Below are 25604 nucleotides of genomic sequence, written 5' to 3'. Positions count from 1 at the left end.
ATATTGCTCCGGCCGAATTCTTGGTGGCCTTTGGGATGAATTTTGGTTATGGCAATTGGATACTTAGAAGGGAATATCTAGATTTGGGGATAAATGGTATCAGGATGTGGCATTTGTGGAAACAAAGACTTGGTCCGGTAAGTCCATCAAAATGAATATGAATCATATGATATGATGCAATCCCTTCATTCCAATTCCAATTCCAATTCCAAATTCACACCTTTGATGATGGCGAACGCCAGGGCCATTCTTTCCCTCTTACAAGGATGTAACAGCATGAGAAAACTTCACAAAATTCATGCACACATCCTCATCAATGGCTACCAGCACAACCCCTCCATTTCTGAGAAACTCCTCAACTTCTGTGCCGTTTCTGTCTCTGGTTCCTTGGCCTACGCTCAACTTGTCTTCCATCGTATTCACAACCCACAAACCCCTGCTTGGAACTCCATGATCAGGGGGTTTTCTCAGAGCCCATCTCCTCTCCAATTACAAGCCATTGTTTTCTACAACCACATGCTTTCAGCTTCCCATGCTAGGCCCGACACTTACACTTTCTCATTCCTTCTTAAGGCATGTGAAGAGGCTAAAGAAGAGGGAAAATGCAGAGAGGTTCATGGATTCATAATTCGATTTGGGTACGACCAAGACGTGGTTTTGTGCACAAACCTCATCAGATCCTATGCTGGAAATGGATTGATTGAGACTGCACATAAGGTTTTCGAGGAAATGCCTGCAAGAGATTTGGTTTCTTGGAATTCGATGATTTCATGCTACTGTCAGACAGGTTTGCACGAGGAGGCATTAAAAATGTATGATCAGATGAGAATTTCTAATGTGGGGTTTGATGGGTTCACACTTGTTAGCTTGCTTTCGTCCTGTGCCCATGTGGGGGCCCTGCATATGGGAGTCCAAATGCATAGGTTTGCTGGTGAAAGGAGACTAGTAGAAAATATTTTTGTGGGCAATGCTCTGATAGATATGTATGCCAAATGCGGCAGCTTGGCTAGTGCTCTTTCCATCTTTAATTCGATGCCTAAGCGCGATGTGTTCACTTGGAATTCGATGATTGTAGGGTATGGAGTGCATGGGCGTGGGGATGAAGCAATCACTTTCTTTGGAAGCATGTTGATGGCAGGAGTCCGGCCAAACTCCATCACATTCCTTGGTTTGTTGTGTGGTTGTAGTCACCAAGGCCTGGTTAAGGAGGGTGTTCAATATTTTCACATGATGAGCTCTGAGTTCAATCTCAAGCCTGGAATCAAGCATTATGGGTGCATGGTGGATTTATTTGGACGTGCTGGAAAGTTAAAGGAGGCGCTTGAAGTCATCAGGAGCTCTCCTTCTCAACATGATCCAGTTCTGTGGCGAACCCTGCTAGGTTCATGCAAGATTCATAGAAATGTGGAAATAGGAGAAATGGCCATGAGGAATCTGGTTCAATTGGGATCTCTAGGCGCAGGTGATTGTGTACTTCTCTCTGGAATATATGCTGAAGCCAAAGACTTGCAAGGTGTTGCAAGGATGAGAAAATTGATTCAAAGCCGAGGAATAAAGACGACCCCAGGTTGGAGCTGGATTGAAGTTGGCGATCAAGTTCATAGATTCGTAGTGGACGACAAGTCTCATCCTGATTCCAGAGAAATTTATCGCAAATTGGAGGAAGTAATCCATAGAGCCTCCTTGGTGGGTTATGCAATGGAGGAGTCATCTCTAGTGGCAGCGCCTGAGTCCAACACCCAAGAGTACTGTTGGGAGACTTCCACTTCATACCACAGCGAGAAGCTGGCAATTGCGTATGGGCTGGCAAGAACTCCAGAAGGAACGAGTCTTCTGATCGTCAAGAATCTAAGAGTTTGTAGAGATTGCCACAACTTCACAAAGTTTGTCTCTATGGCATTTGATCGAGAAATAATTGTCAGGGACCGAGTTCGGTTCCATCACTTCAAGGGTGGACATTGTTCCTGCAAAGAGTTCTGGTGATAGACAGCTTCATCCCTTTCCAATGAAAATACACAAAAATCAGAAGGCAAGCTTGAAGATGGTACTCAGAACAACAATGGGTAAAAAACAGGATTTCTACTTGATGGTTGCTGTCCAGTTGGGAAGTTCATGTCCAAAATCTAATGAAAACACATTCTCCAATCAACGTATGCAGCTTAGTACCTATTTATTAGTCCACAGTATGTGAAGAAAGCAGCAATGCAGCATAGATTTAATCAAAACACATCCATGCATGTATTAAGCCACAACAAACACTAATCAATCTGCACACTCTGAGCCCGGCGGCCCGTTGTGGGCTTAGCCCTGCAGCCCATGGGCCACAGTGGCCAGAGGTCGTCTGAAGAGTTTACCTTATTTTAGGTTAATAATGTGTCTTGTGAGAACGTGATTGGTGGATACGTAATCACAGCTTCGAAATTAAGCTACTCGCCACGCTCTTTGAACTTTGAAGATAGATAGCGCATCACTTAAGCATGTTGTGCTTATATGTATATATGTTTGCATAGTCATGGAGCACCTTATATACTACCATCCACTTATATGTGGGGTTCCTCCACCAATGATAAGATTCTCATAATGTTGCAACTTTTGTGATTCTTGATGGGTTTTAGCCTTTTTGCTTTATTCATAATCATGTTTAGTTTCTTCTTGACATCAGTTCCTGTACGGGAGGTGGGAATTGGGATTCACTGGTTATTTTTTTCTTGATTTTCTTGAAACAGGTTCTGGGCTGACCGGTTGTGCAACTCAGTCGTCTTCGCCTTTAGGCTCCACATCCACAACTACTGCAGCAGGATCTCCTTCCTTTGGCGTTGGAAGCTCTTCGTTTTCCCATGGTTGGTACATTAATTTTGTCATTATTATTTCTAATACTGTGAGCGTCTCTTTTATCATTCATGGTAATATGTTTTCTCATCTGAATTATGAGAGTTGGTTGGTTTCGTCATCCGCAAACTGCTTATAATCCACGAAGGGTAACCCTTACGATCAACAAAGGTAAAGGCTTCATGGCAACCCCTTTCTTCCGACTAGTTGGCGTAAGGCATTCCTGCTAATTTTAACGGTCACTGCGGCTCAATTTCATCCTTCCACTATCTTTGTGTCTGGGTTACTTTCTGCTATTGTTCTCCTCTTTTGGATTCAAATTTTCACAGAATGTGTGTTAGGGTTACTTGATGCTATTTTTTCCCTCTCTGGATTCATATTTTCAAAGAATCTGTACTCATAATTGAGTAAGGGCTGTTGGCCTTTTAGTTTATTTTTGTGGCTTTAGTTTGAGAACAAATTTGACGTAATGTAACAGCAGGAGCGTTCTTCTCTTTCCCTGCATTCTTCTTTGTTTGAAAGCACTCATTCACATATGCATTTAGTATTTTATTTTGTGCCTTTTTTGCTTCTTTGAAGTAACTTTTGTCCCCAACTATTGATTAGATGGACTTTTGGGGTTGATTGAGGTTAAAGTTTGACTTTATGTTCTTGAGACAAATTTCACCCCGCTTAGGTGCTTACAGTAGAGGTAATTGACTCCTAGGATGCAATGATCACTTCTTGTGATAGTAGCACTCCAAATCACCAAGTGATATTTTGTGATTTGTACTTGAAAGTAGAAAGAGTGGAGAGAATGGATACATGAGTGAGTGAATAAGAAAAGACAAGGGGAAAGGGCACACTTATTTATAAATTTTGTTGGTGACTATTAGAAGAGATGTGTCTTTAAGATACTAGACACATCCATTAAAGAGTTGTCTTAAAACACCAAACACATCATTTGAAACAAGTTGTGTCTATTAAGAAACAATGTGTCTTCCAAGAGGAAAAGGAGTCCTAATTTCCATTCACCTATATATAAATTCCAATAGTAACATGATGGGACTTTTATTTAGACATAGGATTTCATTTTGTTTTGTTTTTTGTTTTGCTTTTTGTTTTTCTTTCTGATGAAAACATTATCTTCTTCTTCAATTTTCAACAAACTGTAATCAGGCAGAAACCTGATTTTGGAGGCTCTGGGTCAACTTCCAATCAATCTGAAAGTGCATGTCAACAAACAAATTCTGATTTTGGGAGCAGTTCATTTGGTTTGTCTCCTCCCTTTTGCACATCAGGTCAACCGGCATTTAGTGCTAATAGCTTCCCAGCCTCTAGTGCTAAAACTACCTGGCATTTTATTCCACTTCTGTATCAACACTAAGTAACACAGGCACGACATTTGGCATATCCAGCATCGCAAATTTTAGTTCAGGAGGGCCATATGGGGCTTCTACTGTGTCTGCTTTTGGATTTTCAAGCATGCCTGGACTGGGATATTCAAGCATGCCTGGATTGGGATCTTCAAGCATACCTACTTTTGTGGCTTCAAGTACCCTAGCATTTAAATTTGGTTCTGCGCCATCCTTTAGCCAATCAACTTCTGCATTTGGCAGCACTGTCAGTTGGAACTAGTCTATCTTCTTCTGGGGCACAGTTCCCATTTTGGTTGCATTTTTATTGTTTATGCAGTTTGGGATATTGAGATTTCTTTTTCAGAGGCATCCAATTTCTGAATTAGCAGTTTGTGCCACACGCATTTGTCCCACACACGTTTGTCTTTGTTAAAATAAGAAGCATGGTTTCTCTCCTGAATTGTCATGCAGCACCTCACATTACATCATCAACATTTGGAATTTGTTATAGATAAGAAGAATGATTTCTCTCCTGAACTGTCATGCAGGACCTCACATTACATCATCAACATTTGGAAGCACAGTTTTTGGAAGGGCAGGTATTAGTGATGAACACAGAGGAAGTAGAATAGCACCTTATGCTACAACAGCTGAGGTAGATGGGGCCAGTTTTGAACAACCTGCTGGAAGCTGATGTCGGTATCCGCCATACCCATCTACAGAGACAAAAACCACAAAGAACTAAGATGAGAGGGAGGACTATCAATTGGGAGATAAAGGTAGGCTTTACTTGCAACTACATAACCTTCACATACATTGATTGTATGGTTCTTTTCAAACATGAATTTACTGATTTATTTTTATAATTACAAATTTAGGTGGGTCTAATCCATACAAAACACCAAACTTTGGCTCAGGAGGGCCATGTGGGGCTTCAACCGTGTCTGCTTTTGGAACTTCAAGCATGCCTGGATTTGGATCTTCAAGCAGGCCTCCTTTTGAGGCTTCTAGCACCCTAGCATTTGGCTTTTGTTCCACTCCATTATTTGGCCAACCCACTTCGACATTTGATGTCAATGCAGTTGGAGCTAATTCATTTCCCTATGGGACACAGAGTTCCCATTTTGGTGAGTATTTTCTGCATTTCTTTAATCTTTCAAGAAGCTTCAAATTTCTGAATTTAGCTGTTTTCTGCGCTTGCCTTTGTTTTTTCTACTGATATGAAGTGTTGTTTTTCATCTGTATTGTCATGCAGGACCTCAGATTACAGCATCAACATTTGGAAGCATGGGTTTTGGAAAGCTAGCTTCTAGTGATCCATCTGGAGGAAGTAGAATGGCAGCTTATGCTGCAATAGCTGAAGTAGATGGAACTAATTTTGAACAACCTGCTGGAAAGCTGAAGTCAATATCTGCTGTACCCATCTACAGAAACAAAAGCCATGAAGAATTGAGGTGGGAGGACTATCAATTGGGAGATAAAGGTATGCTTTACTTCCAACTACATAACATTCACTTATGTAGACTGTATTCTTCTTTGCAAAAATGTATTTTCTGATATATTTTTATGATTACGAATTTATGTGGGTCTAATCAATTCTGCACGCCAAACCTTGGTTCAGGAGGGCCTTATGGGGCTTCAACTGTGTCTGCTTTTGGATCTTCAGGCATGCTTGCTTTTGGGCTTTCTAGCACCCCAGCATTGAGATTTGGTTCCACCCCATCCTTTGGCCAATCAAGCAATGCATTTGTTGGCAGCTCAGTTGGAACTAATCCATCTTCTTATGGAACACAGAGTTCCCATTTTGGTGACTATTTCCTGCATTTCTTATTGTTTATGCAGTTACAGTTGTTAAATTTCTTTCAAGAAGCATCAAATTTCTGAATCTAGCAGTTTGTATCACATGCTTTTGTTTTTTCCTATAAATAAGAAGCATTTTTTTATCCCTTAAACTTTAATGCAGGACCTTAGACTACAGAGTCAACATTTGGAAGCACAGGGTTTGTAAAGCCAACTTTTATTGATCAACATGGAGGAAGTAGAATAGCACCTTATTGTCACAGACTTAGTCTTTTCCTAAGCTCGTGCGGCACTTAGACAAGCCAAGACCCTTGATCTTGCTAAGTCAGCCTTACTCTCAATGCTTAGTTTGCTAGGCTAAGACGCTCACAACTCGGAAGCTTTAGAAGGCGTAGTAGGCAACTCTTAAAGAATGGAAGCTTTATTGCTTTCAAAGGAAACTATACAATGCTTAGAAGCTCACTTGCTTGGTTAGGAAGTGATTTGGGTGGTGCCTTGGCCAAATGAAACCCTCACCTATTTATAGACACCAATGAAACTCTCTGGAACCTTAGAGGGTTCCTTACAAATCAAGAAGATTCTAGAATGCCCTATACAATTCTATGTACAACCCTATGTACAAGAGATCTCTAGAATTCTCTATAAAGCCTTGAACTCCTCTCATGCCTTCCACCATAGTGTAGAGATGTGTGGACATCTCTAGGCATCTCTAGAATCTTCCACACTCTTCCCTCCAATGGCTTAGTGTAGATGGCTCCAGGAGTCTCTAGAAGCTTCCTGGGCTCTATATAAACCCATGAGGAGGCTCATTTGAAGCATCCTGCGACATTATGCTGCAACAGCTGAAGTAGATGGACCTAGTTGTAACCAACCTGCTGGAAGGTTGCAATTAATATCCGTCGTACCCACCTATAGAGACAAAAACCATGAAGAATTGAGGTGGGTGGACTATCAGTTGGGAGATAGAGGTATGCTTTACTTGGAACTACAAAACATGCACACATATAGATTGTATGGTTCTTCTCAAAAATGAATTTGTTGATTTATTTTTATAATTGCACATTTAGGTTCAGTCTTGCTACTCAATCTGTGGGTAGGATTGGCTTTGGAGGTTCCATGACAAAGTCAAGCCCCTTGGGTCCTTCACCTACATTCAGTCTATCAGCTATAAATCCTTTCTCCTGCTCAACATCTTCCAATCCCCCTAAAGACACCTGCTTTTGCTGCTTCAGGGTTTGGACCATCATTAATTCTGCCATTCAGTTCATCACCTTTTAATGCATCATACACCACAAACCCTTTTTGGACAGTATCATCCTCATCTGCCATACCTTATGTATTTGAAGCTATATCAACCCCTACATTTGAAACCAGTACTTCTCCACCACTTATCAGGGTCACTCTCTCACTAGAAAAACAAAAGGAACTTCCTTTAGCTTCTTTGCCAGGGGAGTTCCCCTGGACCCCCTTTTGTCACAGGGCTCCTATATAAAAGTGTCTGGAACTACTTTAAGACCCGTTCCTGCCTCTTTTAAGAGTCACTCACTCTAGATTTAATCAGTATTTTGTCAGTTAAAAAAATTAGTTTAAGTTTAATCGTATAGTGACAAGAGAAATAACTTATTCGAAAAGAAGGGACCCCTTGGTTAAAGGCCGAAAGATACTATATCCTTTAGACTCTCGAGGAGCGCTACATTTATATAGCTCTTAGGCGTGGGCGCCATCATCTTCTATCTTTAGTCATGCTTCAGCTCCAGGAGCGACTCCAACATTTACCTCTGGCTTGAGTTATTCTAGCACCCAATCATCCTCATTGTTTCTGTCTGCACCATTGCTTGGGTAGACAAATGCTACCTTAGGACAAACTGCTTCCACACTTGGGCAGGGAATTGCCCCTTCCTTGGGTCAATCAAATATATTGGGCATAAGATCAACTGTATTGGGGCAGAACATGTTTTTGAGCACACCACCACTGCATCCTACAAGCAATGAAGTTGGTTTTAGTCAGAAAACCATAAGTATCAGAAAGTTCATTTATTTTTTGTATGTCAAGCGAAATAATGGAAGTATGGAAGTAATCTATATCAATTTATTATTATTATTGTTGATGTCAATATCATCATTATCATTTTCAATCTGCTATCTACACATACAGTCCTCTCTCACTACTCTTCAGCCAGTACAAGTTGCTCAAACCGATGGTACTTCTAATACCAACTTTGGTCAGACATCAGGAGGTAACTTAAAGTTGATTTTATTTTGCTTATGTTCTTTCCTGGGATGCAATTGTCATTTGAATTCCACATCTGATGTGTAAATCTGAGGCATGTTGGCAGGTGTCACAAATGTTCTTGGTCAGGGTACCTTTGGTCAACTGTAAGCTTCATCAGTTTTATGCTCTGTATTTTGGATTGTAAAGCTGTAAATTAGCTATTAGTTGTCAATCTTTGTATTTTTAGGAAAGTAATTGTTAGAAGTAATTCTTTCCCTTTAATCAGTGATTTAGTTTCCAATTTGTATATGCTGTAAACTTTATAAAAGAATAATCTCAATGAAAGAATATTATTCCCGTGAAACCCTATTCTTCAAGTTGGTATCAGAGCTAGCAATTTGCTTGCCGAAATCCTCCTTCTTCCTCTCTTTCAATCCTTGTTCTCTCTGAAACCATGTCGGATATTTCAAACGAGTCCACTACTGTTCCTCAACCTTCTCTGAACAATCCCATCATCATTGATTCTTCAAAAATCAGTCCTACCACCTCGGAATCTCACTCTGTCCAAATCACCACGATTCGCTTGAATGGTGACAACTTTCTGAGATGGTCTCAATCAGTTTGGATGTACATCAAAGGACGTGGAAAGATGGGCTACCTGACGGGTGAAAAGAAGGCTCCTACAATGGATGATCCGAACTATGCTATATGGGATGCTGAGAATTCCATGGTGATGACATGACTTGTGAATTCTATGGAAGAAGACATTAGCTCTAATTACATGTGCTATCCAACAACACAAGAGTTTTGGGAGAATGTAAATCAGATGTATTCTGATTTAGGGAATCAATCACAGATCTTTGAATTAACCCTCAAACTCGGTGAGATACGACAAGGGGAGAACAACGTCACAAAGTACTTCAACTCCTTAAAGCGGATCTGGCAAGACCTTGACCTATTCAACACCTATGAGTGGAAATTTGTCGAGGGGACGTCATCATAAGAAGACCATGGAAGATAATCGGATCTTCAAGTTCTTGGCTGACCTTAATGTCGAGTTTGATGAGGTAAGGGGGAGAATCATTGGAAGACAACCCCTGCCTTCAATTAGTGAAGTTTTTTCAGAAGTTAGAAGAGAAGAGAGTCAGAGAAATGTGATGCTGGGCAAGAAGGGACTTGGAGTTGCTATTGAAGGTTCATCCTTGGTTACCACGGGTGGAGGCTATAATAAAGCCATTGTGTTTGAGCGCAAATCAGAGGAAAGACCACGGGTTTGGTGTGATTTTTGCAACAAACCTTGCCATACCCGTGAGAACTGTTGGAAAATCCATGGGAAACTTGCAAATTGGAAAGGAAAAACAGGTGACAAACCAGGCCGAGCCATTATTCCTACTGCTAATGAGGTTGAGACCAGCCCCTTCACCACTGAGCAAATGGAGCATCTTCCCGCACTGCTGAAATCCAACTTGACATCCGGTACTTCTAGTGTTTTTGTGGCACACACAGGTAATGAATTATATGCTCTATCTTGTCGTTTTAAATCTACTCCATGGATAATCGATTCTGGAGCATCTGACCACATGACTAATTCCTCAAACATGTTTGGATCCTATTTACCGTGTCCTGGAAATAAAAAGGTTCGGATAGCTGATGGTAATTTCTCACCTATTGCAGGAAAAGGTCTAATAAAAATCTCTGAGGGAATAGATCTTAAATCTGTTCTCCATGTTCCTAAACTTACTTGTAATCTCTTGTCTATTAGCAAATTATCTAGAGATTCTAATTGTTGTGTTATCTTCTATGAATCCCATTGTATTTTTCAGGACCGGAGCTCGGGGAAGACGATTGGCAATGCTAGGATGATCAATTGTCTTTATTATTTTGAGGATAATTTACCTAGTAATAAAATTGCTCAAGGACTAAGTAGTATTAGTTCTCTTTCTGTTCGTGATTAAATAATGGTTTGGCATTGCAGATTAGGTCATCCTAGTTTCTCTTATTTAAAACATTTATTTCTAGTGTTATTTCAAAAGGTTGATCCTTTATCATTTCAATGTGAAAGTTGTTTATTGGCAAAGAGCCAACGTAAAACTTACATTCCAAAACCCTACTATGCATATCTTTTTCACAGTAATGTTTAAGGGCCTTAAAAAATAACCACAATTTTAGGAAAAAAATGGTTTGTGACCTTTATAGACAACCATACACGTCTTTGTTGGGTATATTTAATGAGGGAAAAATTTGAAGTCGAAAGGATTTTTAAAGAATTTTATAGAATGATTGAAAACCAATTTCAAACAAAAATCAGTATTTTGAGATCTGATAATGGGACTGAGTACTTTAATAAAGTTTTGGAAACCTTTTCAAATGAGAAAGGAATTTTACATCAATCCTCGTGTTCTGATACCCCTGAACAGAATGGAATAGCTGAATGTAAAAATAAACACTTGTTAGAAGTAGCATAGGCTATGATGTTTTACATGAATATTCCAAAATATTTATGGGGGGATGCCATACTAATTGCTTCATATCTAATCAACAGGATGCCTACAAAAATTTTGCAGTATACCACTCCTTTGGAGTGCTTGAAAAAGGTATTTCCAGAATCTCGAATTAATTTTGAATTATCCTTGAAAATATTTGGATGCACTGCATATGTACACATTCCAAAAAGGTCAAGATCTAAGTTAGACCCAAGAGCAGAAAAATGTATTTTTGTAGGATATACTCCTAATAAAAAGGGTTACAAATGTTTTAATCCCCTTACAAAACGTTTTTACACAACTATGAATGTTTCCTTTATGGAAAATGTCCCATATTTTACCAAAAATTTACTTCAGGGGGAGAAATTAGTGGAACCAAATTTTTGGGAAATTGTTGAACCTTTGCCTAGTGTAATTCTTGATATCTCTCTTGAAAAAGAAAATAAGGAAACTAAGCCTACTGAATCCGAATATGAAATTGGTCTGTCAGAAGAAGAAACACTACAAATGAAAAAAAAATAGAAACAATCTTGAGCCTGTGGTTTATTCAAGGAAAAAAGTCCCTGGAAGAAGTAAAGACTAGCCAATCATCCCAGCACATGGTCAACCGAAAGCCCTGGGCAATGACTCTCTAAATGCCTCAGGTAACCTTCCTTCCGTTCCTACTCCTATACATGCTTCTTCTTCTTCTGTTACTGATCTAAGTTTACCATCACACTTTGATCCAAGTCCAAAAATATTTGCACCCAAACCTGGTTTAGGATTAACCCCAGTTTTTCCTACACAGGACCTTGACCTTGATCTCCCTATTGCTCTTAGAAAGGGAACCTGAGCTTGCACTAAACATCCCATTGCCAAATATATCTCCTACAGTAACCTTTCTGACAACTATAGAGCATTCATTCAGTACAAATATTTCAAAACTTGTGGTACCTAGAAATATTCAGGAAGCACTAGATGAACCGAGTTGGAAATTGGCAGTGTTTGAGGAAATGAATGCCTTAAAAAAGAATGACACTTGTGAGGTTGTAGATCTATCAAGGGAAAAAAAAGTTGTAGGGTGCAAATGGGTGTTAACAATAAAGAGTAAAGCAGATGGAAGTGTTGAGAGATACAAAGTCAGACTTGTGGCAAAGGGTTTTACTCAAACCTATGGGATAGACTACCAAGAGACTTTCGCTCCCGTAGCTAAAATAAACTCGATTAGAGTTTTGTTCTCCCTTGTAGTAAATTCCAATTGGCCCTTACACCAATTAAATGTTAAAAATGTCTTTCTTAATGGAGACCTAGAGGAAGAAGTGTTCATGAGTCCTCTACCAGGTTTTGAAGAAAGTTTTGGAGTTGGGAAAGTGTGCAAATTGAAGAAGTCCTTATACGGACTTAAGCAGTCGCCTATAGCTTGGTTTGAGCGCTTTGGCAAAGTAATAAAACATTATGGATATACTCAAAGTCAAGTTGATCACATGATGTTCTACAAACATTCAAATGAAGGTAAAGTAGTCATCTTAATTGTGTATGCTGACGATATTGTGTTAACTGGGGATGATTGCAATGAACTAGAGAAGCTGAAGGGGAAACTTGCTGAGGAATTTGAGATTAAGGACCTGGGGGCATTAACATACTTTCTTGGGATGGAGTTTGCTAGGTCCAAAGAAGGTATCTTTGTAAATCAGCGGAAGTATGTTCTTGATCTTCTTGATGAGATAGGTATGTTAGGATCTAAGCCTGTTGAAACACCTATAGAGCCGAATGTAAAACTGTAGCCTACAAAAGCTAAGAATGTGAAGGACCGGGATCGTTATCAGAGACTTGCTAGGAGATTGATTTACCTATCCCATACACGCCCTGACATAGCATTCTCAGTGAGTATGGTTAGTCAGTTTATGCATGCGCCTGGACCAGAGCATTTTGAAGCTGTATACAGGATTCTACAGTATTTAAAGGGGACACCAGGTAGAGGTCTTCTGTTTAAGTCACGAGGACACCTACAAATTGAAACCTACACCGATGCAGACTGGGCTAGAAGCATAGTGGATCGAAGGTCTACCTCTGGGTACTGTTCATTTGTAGGTGGCAACTTGGTTATGTGGCGAAGTAAAAAACAGAACGTGGTTGCTAGAAGCAATGTTGAGACTGAGTTTAGAGCTGTAGCTCATGGTATTTGTGAGATTATGTGGATAAGAAGATTACTAGAAGAGTTAAAGATGACAGGTTCATCTCCTATGAAGTTGTATTGTGACAACAAGGCAGCAATTTCAGTAGCTCACAATCCGGTTCTCCAAGATAGCACCAAACATGTGGAAGTGGACAAGCATTTCATTAAAGAGAAGATAGACAACAGATTGGTTTGTATGACCTATATCCCTACTGAGGAACAAGTGGCTGATGTCTTCACCAAAGGACTACACAAGAGGCAATTTGATTTTCTAGTTGGCAAGCTGGCTATGGAAGATATCTTTAAGCCAGCTTGAGGGGGAGTGTTGGAAAATCGAAACTGATATGGAAAGAAATAACTTTGTAAAGCTGTAAATTAGCTATTAGTTGTCAATCTTTGTATTTTTAGGAAAGTAATTGTTAGGAGTAATTCTTTCCCTTTAATCGGTGATTTAGTTTCCAATTTGTATATGCTGTAAACTTTATAAAAGAATAATCTCAATGAAAGAATATTATTCCCGTGAAACCCTATTCTTCAAGTGATATTTTAAAAGTGTTAACATAAACTAGATTTTTAGGATCATCATCAGCTCCATCTTTTGTCCTACTAGAACTACTGTTATGTGGCTGGTTCTGCCATTGGTAGGTACAAGCACTGCTATGTTCTTTTGTTTATTTGGGTTCTGTGACTAGCATTTATGCGTGTTTTTTAATATTGCATCTATTTTTTGGGGAAACAAAAAGGTTTTATTATAATGAAGAAGTTGAACCAAAGAGCAGAAACTCATCCATGAACACATAACATACTGAAAAAAACCCACTAGAAGGGATGATACTCCCAATATGACATTGTAAACTCAAGCTCATCTTTTGCTTGGGAATCAACTTCTTAGTGTAGTATGCTGAATTTGTTTGTTTTTGTGATATTTGTTCATTGGTATCTTCTCTTTTGTTCAATATGAAACCTATCAATGTGCTAAATGCTGTGTTGACTTTTTCTACCTTATTTTCTGATTTCATGTTTATTTACATGTTTTCAGTTCTACCACCCAGGATGCTGTGGTTGTACAGTCATCACCTGTTGTGAACCCTTTTGGAACTCTAGCTGCAATGCCTCAGACATCAATTGTTCGCCATGGATCCACGGTTATCCAATATGGAATTTCTAGCATGCCTGTAAGTCTTACTTTTGTTCCTAGAAATGTGGTCTATGATTAAATTTAGTAGAATGACTCCACAAGAAAGTGTTTTTGATTATTTATTGTAAATTGTGAACACAAAAATGTCTCATAATTTGTGAATGTGCTCTAGTATGTGCACATGTGGAATGCCATGGGGAAAAATCATAATGGTAAAAAAAAAAAGAGAAAAGAAATGTTATTCGTGGACAGAATTTTTTTTCTTAAGTGATTATACTAGCATTTCTCCATACAAATGATGCTCAGGAACACAGAGATATATGCATGGTGTCTGAGATGTTGATCATTGAACTAGGAAGCAACCTATATTAGGGGATTAGCTGACAGTTGTGAAGAAATAAGTGATGAGTTTGTTTTTGTGCTTGTCAAAAACAGGTGGCTGACAACCCTGTGCCAGCCATAGTTTCATCCTTACTGACTTCTCGGCACTTGTCAAAGAGGCAGTTCAAGTTGCAAGCCTAAAGGTGATGATCAAAAGGTGAGAATCATTAACATAACTCGGGGATTCATATAGACATGGAGAATCCAAGAGAATTGATCTTTGGCCCCACCAAACAGTGGCCTACAAGGAGTGAAGAGAGAGTGTCTCTCTTGAAGGATGCATCTACTTTTGTGCATGATAACGGTAAGTACTTTGTCTAGGAAATTAGACATGGTTATCATTTTTTGCTAGCTTGGATTAAAATATCTGAACATACTAATGAGTCTAGTACATTATATGTTGGCAAATTTGTTTCAATATAAAGTAGATCGATAATTTTTCTATGAACTAAAAATCCTTGAATTAATGTTTTGGAAAAACAGGAAACACTCGAGTGGTGGAAACAATGCTCAAGCGTTAGAACCACTTAAGCGCTTATCCAACGCTCAAGTGCCCAAGGTGCTCAAGCGGTCGTCTTGAACCTGCCAAAATATGGCAGATTTATTTCACGAGTATTAGCTCTATATTAACCCTCCTTTAACCCATTTAGGGTTGGACACTTGCCCTATCATTCCCAATCTCTCAAGAAAGATTCAATGCTTGAATCTTGGGTTGTTAGAAGACTTGCATCCTTTCAAGTAATGTGTCCTGCTTTGATTATCCCTATTATCTCTATCCAGTTCTAAATACTAGTAACCATGTGTGCATTTGGAGCAGAAAAGGAAATGGAGGGGAGAGTTCATTAGTCATAAGATAAGGCTAATGAGGCTATGACCATGCATGATCATTCAGCTGATGTGGAGTGGCTGATGCCAAAACTCCTTCACACTGACTACTACACTGAGCCTACAATCCAGGAATTGGCAGCAAAAGAAAGGGCAGAACCAGGGTTCTGCCACCGTGTGAAGGACTTTTGGTTGGACGCCGTGGCTATGGATGCATCTAGTTTTCTGGAGAGACATTCAGGGGCTTGATCTTGAATCCCTTGTCCAGTTTAACAATCGAGAGGTGCTGAGCGTGTCCTATGATCCAGTCAGAGGGGAGTGGAAATTTTGAGTTCCAGCACTCGAGTAAATACTGCTTTTGGGTTTGTGATATTTGAGAAAGAAGCTATGGGATGGTTTTAGCAAATTGGTATTTTTCAGTTGTAGCCCTTTTGGGCATGTGTCTGACTCTGACCCCCCATCTTTTATTTCCTACAGTTCCCTTTGTGTATGGTTTTTATTTTCTAGGAAACAGGTCTCTCATTGTTTGTTTTGCCTATGGTTTTTGTTCTCTAGCAAGTATATTCAGAGGCGTCTATCATTTGGAGGTCCAGTCAGATCACCGATGTGATGATGTCTCTCTCATTTGGTCCATGCAATTCGCCCAAATGATTACATGTATTACGAAGACATGATCTTTCTTTCACACAAAACATAAATTGACCTGTTTATATTTAATAAAATAACCGATTATTCATGGAAGTGGGAAACTGATGGTAACCATAGCAGAGGACTGAGGAACACCCACTTAAAGAATGGAGCAGAAAATGTTCTCATTCGAAATGAAGGCCGCGCCCACAGCAACTTGGCAATTATTACAACAAGCAGGGAGTGGCTTGGGTTCAGTCTTGGAGGGCTCCTTCTTTTCAGGAGGCTTGGGAGGTCCAACACTGATAATTTCTGCCATCTTTCCACTTTTCCTGATTTTCTTAGTGAGACACGCCGGGTCGACAGTCCCCACAACCGTTAATGTCCCTTTCTCAATATCCACAGCTATCTCGTCTATACCTGTTCAATCACAATTACACTCTGGTTTACAAGTAACAACCTGCCATTGCTACTATGCATAAGCTATTAATCAATTTATCTAGCTAGTTAATTGGCTGTTTGCCTGAAAATATTATTTAGCAGTTAGCACAAAATAAGCTTTGAGTTTTCTGTTTACCAGTAAACTTGGTGACAACTCTCAGCAAATCTCTCTTGCACTTCTGGCAGTTGATACATACTTTCAACACAATTTTCTGTGGTATACGTATGGCATGTGGCATGCAAACACAAAAAAATGACATTAAATGCATTCATGTTAGTATAACATAGAGGCAGCATATATAGGGCTGGGACATTACCTTCATAGCAGCTAGCGAAAAGAAACAAAAGAAAGGGGAGGAAACACAAGGCGAATTCAACTATCTTCCCTTTATGCAGCTAGTGATACAAACTAAGGAACCTATTTAATATTTATAGGACTTAAACACAAAAGAATACGGAATAAATAAAAGACTTTTGACCATATTTTAGTCTCTTCCTGACCTCTATCCAGCTTACTAGCCTAATCATGAGAGAGTTTCCCAATAGGATTCTTATAAATTATGTCACAATAATATTTAGAAACACCGGAAACTATCTCATGCAGCATACCACTCACAGTGATTTTTGGGTGGTGCAAGTCTTCCAGGATTCTTACATTATTTTAGTGAGGTAATGGACCAAGTCCTCGTAATTTTTATGATAATGGAAAATTCCATTGTCAATAATTGAAAAGAGAGGGAAAGAGAGGAGCATCTGGAACAGTGGAATATGAAAGGTGAGTATCATCTACCCTATGAAGCTAAGCAATTTAACTATCAGCATCTGGAACAATTGTCAATAAAGTATTCAACTAGGCACGATGCTTCAAGTTGACGGTGTAATATATTAATTCATGAAGCTGTTCATTTTTGGAGCTTAGGAGGTCCAACTTGACGACAGGGGTCTAATTAGGACTGGTCTCTCAAAACAATTAACCAGGGAGCAGTATGCACATACCAACTACATATATTAAGGCAAATGGGCCGGTGTCGTTTTTCACCTAACTTGTTTTGTTCTCTTTGACAAGAAGATTCTGAGTCTTGCTATGTTTCCGCACGGTCAGATGATCTTGGATGATAATGCACAATTAAACCCTTTTCCTTAATGCCAGGCATGTACTTTTTTGACTCTTGTCTTTTTTCTTTTTCTTTTTTTAAAATTTTCAGTAACTTCTCACTTTAAGCAAATCATTTTCTTTGAATCAGTTCATAGTACTGTTTTACAAGATTTGGTGATTGGGTTTGAAGTTCTTGAAAACTTTGATTTGTTTAATTATTTATATAAAAGCAAATATCAGTAATAAAACAACTAGCAAGAAAAAGAATTTTGGTTCTTTTGAGCTTCATCACCATCTATAGTTGCTTCAAAGTGGCTGGTTTGGAAATACTTGCTTGTCCTAGTGCAGAATGGTTGGCCATTGGTCATTATTTGTTATCAGCAGTTGTCACCTGGCATAGCTGTTGAAGCAATCACAATCATTTCCTCCTTTGCTGAGGGTTTTATATGAGGAAAAAAAATTATAGATATGCTGCTCCGATAAGATTAACAAAGAAGAGCTCTCTCTATATACATATTGATTCACGTACTTGAATTCAATTCAGAGAAACATTGAAGATTAAATCAATATTTTGTAATTGGGATTGTTGGCTCTGGACATGATTCTCTAGAAATACCATAGTGGTAGGGCCACCTATTACCAAACCATTGAAACATGTATTCCCATTTGTCCTATCTAGGGTTCATGATTCATCACCCAGAGCCATGGAATGTGTTACAAGTCCCCAACTATGTTCCTGTGTGTGTATGTGACTATGTGAGCTCAGGGATCAGTGTCATAGTATAGATTTTCAATGTTTGATAACCTGTGGAATAGAAAGTTGGAGAACAAACAGAGAAGTGGAAAGGGATAGAATTTCAAATGACATACATTCATGGTATTTAGGCAGGAGGAAAAATATGTAAATCAGCATGTAGTGAAAAAGGCATTCTTTGTTCATATTTCTGTCAAGCACTTCCTTTAGGGGAAGGTAAAAGTAAAAGATTAGAAGACAGAAAATGCACTGCTCAGATTTCCTTGCTGTTGTTTGGTCCATTGTCAATATCAAAGAACTGCTTAGAACAACTTTTTGTTAATTAAACATTTGTGGTACCAATCAAATCTCAAGCCTATTCTTCAAGTGATCACTTATCAAGCCTATTCATCATTGATCCATTGTGTTATTCTGCTCTATGGGTTAATCATGAGCAACATGAAAAACAGGGTAAGAAAATAATCTTCAATGCTTTCATGGATTTGGTTGATATTCATTCCCAAAGGTGAAATTGGGATTTACTAATTACACAACTGGAAAATTTTCAAAGAGATTGATGACTTTCTAAGGGAAAAATAAGCTTGGGCTGGGATTCAAGTTTGGGGCAATGAGGGTGGTGAATTTTTCTATTACCACAGGCATTGAAGCTAAGGGAAGGTGGATTTCTTGTAACTATTTGATTTAGCTGGAAAGTAAATTAATCGCTTCTCCTCTCTTCTCTATTTTCAATTCTGAAACTAATTTCCAATATCTCCAATCTTCATCCTCAATCAAACCCTCAAATCCCTAGTCTTCTATTCCTGAAGCATTTCCCTTTATTATGGATTACAATGGTCCTGGTTTCTCTCCAGAACAGGACTGTGCTACATCCCATTGGAGCATCATGTAAGAAAAATGACTAGCATTTCTTCTTTTTCATTTAAAAAAGATGTCACAATTTGCAAGAATTTTTAATAAGAGACAGAAAAATAAACCTTGGCTAAACCCAAAAGTGAACAATTATAAAGGTACAGCTGAGGAGGCAGAACTCACGCATAGGCATCTTCCAAGTAAAGGAAAAAACAAGGGTATCCGTACCTCTTTTGTCAACTCCATGCCCATCAAAGAGGTCCATCGGTTTGGGAAAAATGGTCACTTGCATTCTCGAGAAAGTGGGAGGATTGGGCCATAGGTCCTCCTTGGATTACTCTGCAACTTCAAACAAAAAGAAAGTTCCAATCCTCAATTTCTAACAGTGGCATAGATCATAGACCCCTTTGTATAATCTGGGGAAAATAGAAACACACCTCATCAAAATCAATGATCGATTTGTCCTTTGACTCCTTTCTTCTGTATATTGTAGAAGATCGCAATGTGATTTCAGTGTATATCATAATAACAAATTTAAAGAGAGGAGCTAAAACATTGCCTGTCCATATGCCGGCTATAATGAGAGATCACATTTTGCATCCATCCATGTGTAAGCTAAAAATCAAAATATCATACAAAATACGAAAGAACAACCACAAAAATCAAACAGGCTCAAAAGTAAATCAAGGTGCCAAGGTGTAAGGGAGAAATGCCAATTGTAAATTTATAAAAAAGAATAATGTATATTAAAGAATTAAAATACTATAAAAAGATGTAAGCAACATATTAGGAATTTTTAGTAAATAAATGATCTATTTTTTCTTTTATATATATTAAAGAATAAATAAATATGAAAACAGAACATTGAGAGAAATATGAAAGTAGAAGGCTTAAGAAGTAAATAAATTGTTTTTTTTTTTTTTTTTATATAAAGTTATAAAAGTATCTCAATAACAAAGAAATATGGAAAATAAAGTTTAGCAAATCTTAATCTAATAGTTCTTTTAATCGAGTTTTAATGATCACAAAATAAGATTAAAATTACTAACGGTTCAAATTAACCAATTTTTTTCAAGATTACTTATGAAAATTTAAAGAAAGTTCATGTAACCATGGAAGAAGATCAATCCCATGACAATTGGTATTCATAGGTGCAATTAAGTCAATTTTTTTTCCTTACACCTAAAACTTTTAAAATCATCTTTGAACATAAAAAAATCAAATCTCATGAAAAGTGGATGGTTTCTCGTTTTAAATCAAAATTTTGATCCAATTTTTTTTTCTAAACTAATCCTATGAAGGGTTTTAAGAAGGTGAACATAGGTTACTAGAGGTTCTAAGCCTCAAAACCAATTTGTTTAAGCACTTTATAGTGCAACTTGTCAATGTCGATTGGGCTCAACCAATTGAGGTGTGCTTTAGACATTCTCTTTCATCCAGTAACACAGATTGAGGTAGAACCTTAATTGGTCAAGGATTGATCAAACTAATTGTTCAATTTGAACCCCAATAGTCACCAATAAATGCATTATATGTATGACAACTAGCAAATAGGTTAAACCGATTGTTTGACAGATTGAGCTTCGTTTATTGCTTTTAGGGTCCCCAAGCTAGAAAACTATATCTTAAAGAGTTTAAGAGTATTTATTGATAAAAAAAAATTAATTGTGTTCAATTAGAAAACTTTCTCTCTTCTCATTTAAAGTTCTTCCAAAGTACATTCACTTATTAACTTGTAAATCCTTTTGTATACCTTCAAGTCCATCCCAATTCTTTCTTATATTGAGAGCCTAATTTGCTTCTAGGTTTGTATACCTTTAATTCTTCCCTACTCATTATGAAAGAAATTATTCAAATAGATTGATTACTAGAGGTTGTAAAAAGTCCATTGAAACTTTGGAAGCAAGTGTAGACATTGAAAATTTGTGGTTCAAGTTTTAAAAATAGTGAAACCGGTACTCAATTAAGAATTTGAGGAGAGTGAGAGTATACGAGAACAAATATAAAAGAGTTTGTAATCTTCTTTTTCCAATTTCCTCTTATTGTTTTTTATTTATTTATTATCGTTTCCATATGTTGTTTAAAAAATAAGTTTTTTAATTTTTTATAAAAATGGATAAAGAAGTATGAAAAAATCATTAAGAATTTTTAGTAAATAAATCATTTGATTTTCATAAAAAAGAATAATATGTATTAAAAAAGTAAAGAAATAAGGGAAAAAAATGCATGAAATACAATATAACTTTAGCAAATAAATTATTGATTTATTTATTTTATAAAAAGTTACTAAGGAATATTGAAGAATAAATAAATATGAAAAAAAAAATTATTAAATAAATTATGTAAAATTATTATAAAAAAGAATGATATATATTATAGAAATTCAGAAGGAAAAGACTTATTGGCATAGCTTGGTGGTAGTCTTATAGTTGATCCATTTCAATTAAGGACCCACACACACACACCCCATACGAAGTCTCAAAGTAACTGAAGCCAATGCCAAAATGTATAAGACTTAAGAACCACTATGAATATTATATTTAAGCACACGTCTAGATATCCACAGTCCACTCCATGACAAGAGTTATGGTTCAAAATGGCCCCCCAAAACAAACAAAAGTGTCCATTTGACCCAAAATTCAGAAATCTCCCTGTAGTGTCTTTGGAGTCAGTGCACCAAAAGACAAATTTAAGGAGGGTGCATGGCTCGTACCGAATGGGTGACTGCTGACTGCTCTTGTAAAGTCATCTAAGTAGAACCTTTGTATAACACCTTGTAAAGAAACCAACTAGCATTCACAGAGAGGAGAAATAAGCAAAGCAATGAACTTGGAAAGAAAAATCAGCAGGAAGGGCTATGAGCCCCACTTGGAAACCGTAGCCTTTGGTTGAAATTTTTTTCTTGAGTCACTTTGGAAACATCCTACCAAGGTCCAAACTCCATCAAACAGCGACCTCATCCCTTGCATGCAAGGCGATTTGGTAAGTGGAAACATCCTACCAAGGCCCAAACTCCACCAAACAGTGATATCATCCCTTGCATTCAAGGTGATTTGATAAGTACTCTCCATATTCAAGGTCCAAACTCCATCAAACAACGACCTCATTCCTTGCATTCAAGGCGATTTGGTAAGTGGAAACATCCTACCAAGGCCCAAACTCCACCAAACAACGACCTCATCCCTTGCATTCGAGGTGATTTGATAAGAACTCTCCATATTCAACTCCACCCATTATCTTCCAATAGAAAGACAAAAATGCAGAGCTCATCCACAAGCCATTTAGTCTACATATAAGCGAATTTAGAATTCCAGGTTTGAATTAAAGGCAAATTTATAGACATTTGAAATACTTAAGGTACCAAAATACTAACGGTTATAATTTGACATTGAAACAACCAGATGAACCTTTCTCTTCCCTCTTCCAAGAAAGATGGAAGACAAAAAAAATGCAGAGTCCTCTCTACAAATATAAAGCAATTTAATAACAAACATAAGAAGATTTGAAACTCAAAATTTTCAGTAAAAGGACATTAAAAGGGAAATTCAAAATATCATGCACCAACTTATGATAATACATGGAATTTTTATGGATGAGGATGGCATACTCCTACAGAAGTAGCAGCATCCTAAAAGAATGCACTAAAATGCTAATACAACTCAGGATTTGACTTTGAAGTAACCAGATAATCCTGTTTAATTAAATTTTAGAATGAAAAAAAAAACACCCCCAGCATAATTGAGAGCCCACTTACAGCTTAGATAACTAATAGCATGACATATTTCAGGAAACAAAGGAAGGCCATAGGCCCCAAGGCCCCCAACTCGAAATTTAACTTGGCACACGTGTAAATTACATTACTAAAACAATGAATGAACTTGTGCATTTGAATTTTAGACGAGTATTAATCGATAAAATAATAATAATAATATTATGAGCAAAGGTTAAAGCTTTCGGTGGTTGAAAGGGCAGTGCAACGCTGTTTCTTGGAGTACACACGGCCAAATGGGTCAGATCCCGTGGACGGCACGATGAGAAATGGGGAGTTAAATGGGCAGAATAAAGGCCAAGGAAGTTTCGGTGGAAGAAGGCATGTTTCGTGCTATTAGATGCGCAGTCTCCACCAAATCAACGTCACCTCTCGCCTCTCACAACACTCAAATAAATATGGGATAATATCAAAAGGGACATAATTACAAAACAATTAATATCCCACTTTTAATAGCCTTGAAAATGACCCATTTGGAAGAAAAAAAAATACCCTTACCCTCCTTTTGGTCACTTTAACTATTCTGGAAAATATGTTAAAAAACGTACACTCTTTAATAAAAGAAAATGTGCTAAAAAAAGAATAAAAAAGATAAATGGGAAAAAAGTTATAGTTGAAGGAAAAATAGGATGGGAGTATTTTTGTTCTGAATAAGCTAGCTACTTTTGAGGCTATTAATAGTGGGAGATGACTTTTTCCGTTATGAGGGAATTGTCCCTTTCAAGCCATTATCACAATAAATATCATTCCCACTCATACTTAAATCATCATTATAAATCCAATACCTCACTTTTGCTTCTCTTTTTCGTTTCATTATTATCTTTGTATTTGTTTCTCCAACCATGGTGGCTGTTGTGGCCTTGTTTGTCATCATACTCATTGTCTTCTCCAGCATCGTTGCTACAGATCCATACATGCTTTAGGACGTTTGTGTTGCCGATCTCACTTCTGGTACTCAGTTTCCTCCATTTTCCCCATTATTTTTCTTCTATATTTGGGAGAGTCAACACTCAAGTTCCATTTTTTCCAAGATGAAGTTAGAGGATGTGATATCCCACATCGGATAGGGGGGAAAGTTTCTAGTGCTATATAAGTATAAACTATTCTTAACCCTTTAAAGTTGTGAGTGTTCATTTGGGTCAAAAGCGGACAATATCTACACGGTTGGGAGTAGGTTATTACTGATGGTATCAAAATCAATCCCCGACCTCGATGTGGGGTTTGTTTGGCCCCATAAGGATGTTTGTCTATTTATGGACTCCACCCTGTAAACGCGTTTTAAAGTCATGAGTGCACCCGCTCCCAACCATGTAGATATTGTCTCCTTTAAACCCAAAGGGACACTCATGACTTTAAAACGCGTCTACAGGTTAAGAGGAGTCTATACTTATATAGTATCAGAAACTTTCCTCTTTTATCCGATGTGAGATGTCACAAACACTCCCATGCAGACGTAACATCCTTGTTGTGTCCCATGAGATTACGAGGTCAAACAAATCCCCACACCGAGGTCGAAGATTGGATTTGATACCATTTGTAACCATCTGCTCCCAAACGTATAGATATTGTCCCATTTAGACCAAAATGAGCCCTCACGACTTTAAAACGCGTTTACAGGGTTAAGACTCTATACTTATATAGCATCATGAACTTTCCCCCTATCCGATGTAGGATGTCAAAAAATCGTTACAGAAAAAGCTCAAAATGGGAGAACCTCATCATACTTTTTCTCGTAGTAACACTAATACTAATGGGGATTCTATCAGTCTTTCATTTTTATTTTAATAATAATATCTTCTTGAAGGGTTTTAGTTTTAGATTTGAGTTTCTCTCATGGAATGAATTATTGACACAAGCTTTGATTGATGGATTGATTGATCTTCGATTGCTTCAATCATGTCGCCATTAATTGGTGTTTCATTCTTAATGAAACTTAAGAATCTTCGGTGCGGAAAATGATCAGACAATTTTACTTGTTGGATGGTGGATTAGGTGTAAAGGTGAATGGGTTCAGCTGTAAGGACGCGACAAACATAACTGCAATGGATTTCTTCTTCGACGGATTCGTGAAACTAGGTTTGACCAACAATACCATGGGGTCTCTAGTGACAGTTGCTAATGTGTAGAAGATTCCTGGACTCAATACCCTTGGTGTCGCTCTCTCCCACATTGACTTCGCACCCAATGGTCTAACCCACCCCACACCCACCCTCGTGCTATAGAGATGTTGTTCGTGCTTGAAGGCGAGTTGGATGTGGGGTTCATCACCACCTCCAATACTCTCATTTCCAAGTCCATTAAAAAAGGAGAGATCTTTGTGTTCCCAAAGAGGTTGGTCCACTTCCACAAGAATAATGGCAAAGTCCCTACTGCCGTCATATCTGTTTTTAATAGCTAGTTGCCTGGAACCCAGAATATTGCAGTGAGCTTGTTTGCTACCTCACCACCAGTGCCTAACAATGTGTTGACTAAGGCTTTCCAGGTTGGTACTAAGGAGGTTGAGAAAATCAAGTCCAAGCTCGCCCCTAAGAAGTAGAATAAACTTTGATTGCTGCTCTACCGTGAATTTATGATGATATTTCTTTTGTTATCACCCCATGTCGTCTCCACGTTCACCACTATGAAGGGGTGATTTTGAAGTGGTCACACCCACGTCCTCCACCATGATCGCACTTTTTCCGTTGCATTAAAGGAGGGTGTGGCAAATCTGCAGAGACGTGGTATGATGGGAAGCCACACATATATATTTCACAGATGGTCCCGAACTCGTGATCTACCGTTTTTCTTTCTTCAGTAATACACCATCCATAGGAGATCATCAGAGTTTGGAAACCGATTACAGCAACTTGAATTAATGGTTGGAGGTAAGTAGACTATGCCTAGTTTTTTATAGATTCAGTTCATCTTG

General features: G+C 38.0%; 1 protein-coding gene, 1 non-coding gene and 1 pseudogene across 17 annotated transcripts; 2 read left to right on the top strand and 1 right to left on the bottom strand.

Moving 5' to 3' along the window:
- The first annotated feature begins 7 nt into the window (after window positions 1-7).
- Window positions 8-15896, top strand: LOC100261393 (pentatricopeptide repeat-containing protein At3g56550). 16 transcript variants are annotated; one of them, XM_059742349.1, is made up of 12 exons: window positions 8-2063; window positions 2727-2840; window positions 2935-3000; window positions 3988-4082; window positions 4715-4945; window positions 5045-5293; window positions 5422-5649; window positions 5788-8203; window positions 8303-8342; window positions 13856-13991; window positions 14390-14639; window positions 14819-15896. In XM_059742349.1, exon 1 carries the CDS (start codon window positions 172-174, stop codon window positions 1981-1983), a length of 1812 nt encoding a protein of 603 aa, XP_059598332.1. In that variant the 5' UTR covers window positions 8-171; the 3' UTR covers window positions 1984-2063; window positions 2727-2840; window positions 2935-3000; window positions 3988-4082; window positions 4715-4945; window positions 5045-5293; window positions 5422-5649; window positions 5788-8203; window positions 8303-8342; window positions 13856-13991; window positions 14390-14639; window positions 14819-15896. The 16 variants fall into 16 exon arrangements, 15 of the variants coding, with proteins under 15 accessions (XP_059598332.1, XP_059598336.1, XP_059598330.1 ...); XM_059742353.1 differs by lacking the exons at window positions 2935-3000; window positions 3988-4082 and having other exon boundaries at window positions 5788-5973; window positions 8122-8203; XM_059742347.1 differs by lacking the exons at window positions 2935-3000; window positions 3988-4082 and having other exon boundaries at window positions 5788-5973; window positions 6130-8203.
- Window positions 15897-15906: 10 nt separating this feature from the next.
- Window positions 15907-19610, bottom strand: LOC100853687 (uncharacterized). The gene is made up of 4 exons (XR_002031792.2): window positions 19365-19610; window positions 19156-19272; window positions 16365-17724; window positions 15907-16207 (listed from the first exon to the last, which is right to left on the bottom strand). It is a non-coding gene; the product is annotated as an uncharacterized LOC100853687 (transcript).
- A 3877-nt stretch (window positions 19611-23487) lies between these two features.
- Window positions 23488-25274, top strand: LOC100252803 (rhicadhesin receptor-like; annotated as a pseudogene).
- Window positions 25275-25604: the final 330 nt, after the last annotated feature.

This window comes from Vitis vinifera, chromosome 14 (genome assembly GCF_030704535.1).
Source record: "Vitis vinifera cultivar Pinot Noir 40024 chromosome 14, ASM3070453v1".
Taxonomy (NCBI): domain Eukaryota; kingdom Viridiplantae; phylum Streptophyta; class Magnoliopsida; order Vitales; family Vitaceae; genus Vitis; species Vitis vinifera.
Note: the sequence above shows the minus strand (reverse complement) of the source record. Positions and strands in the feature narration are given on the sequence as shown.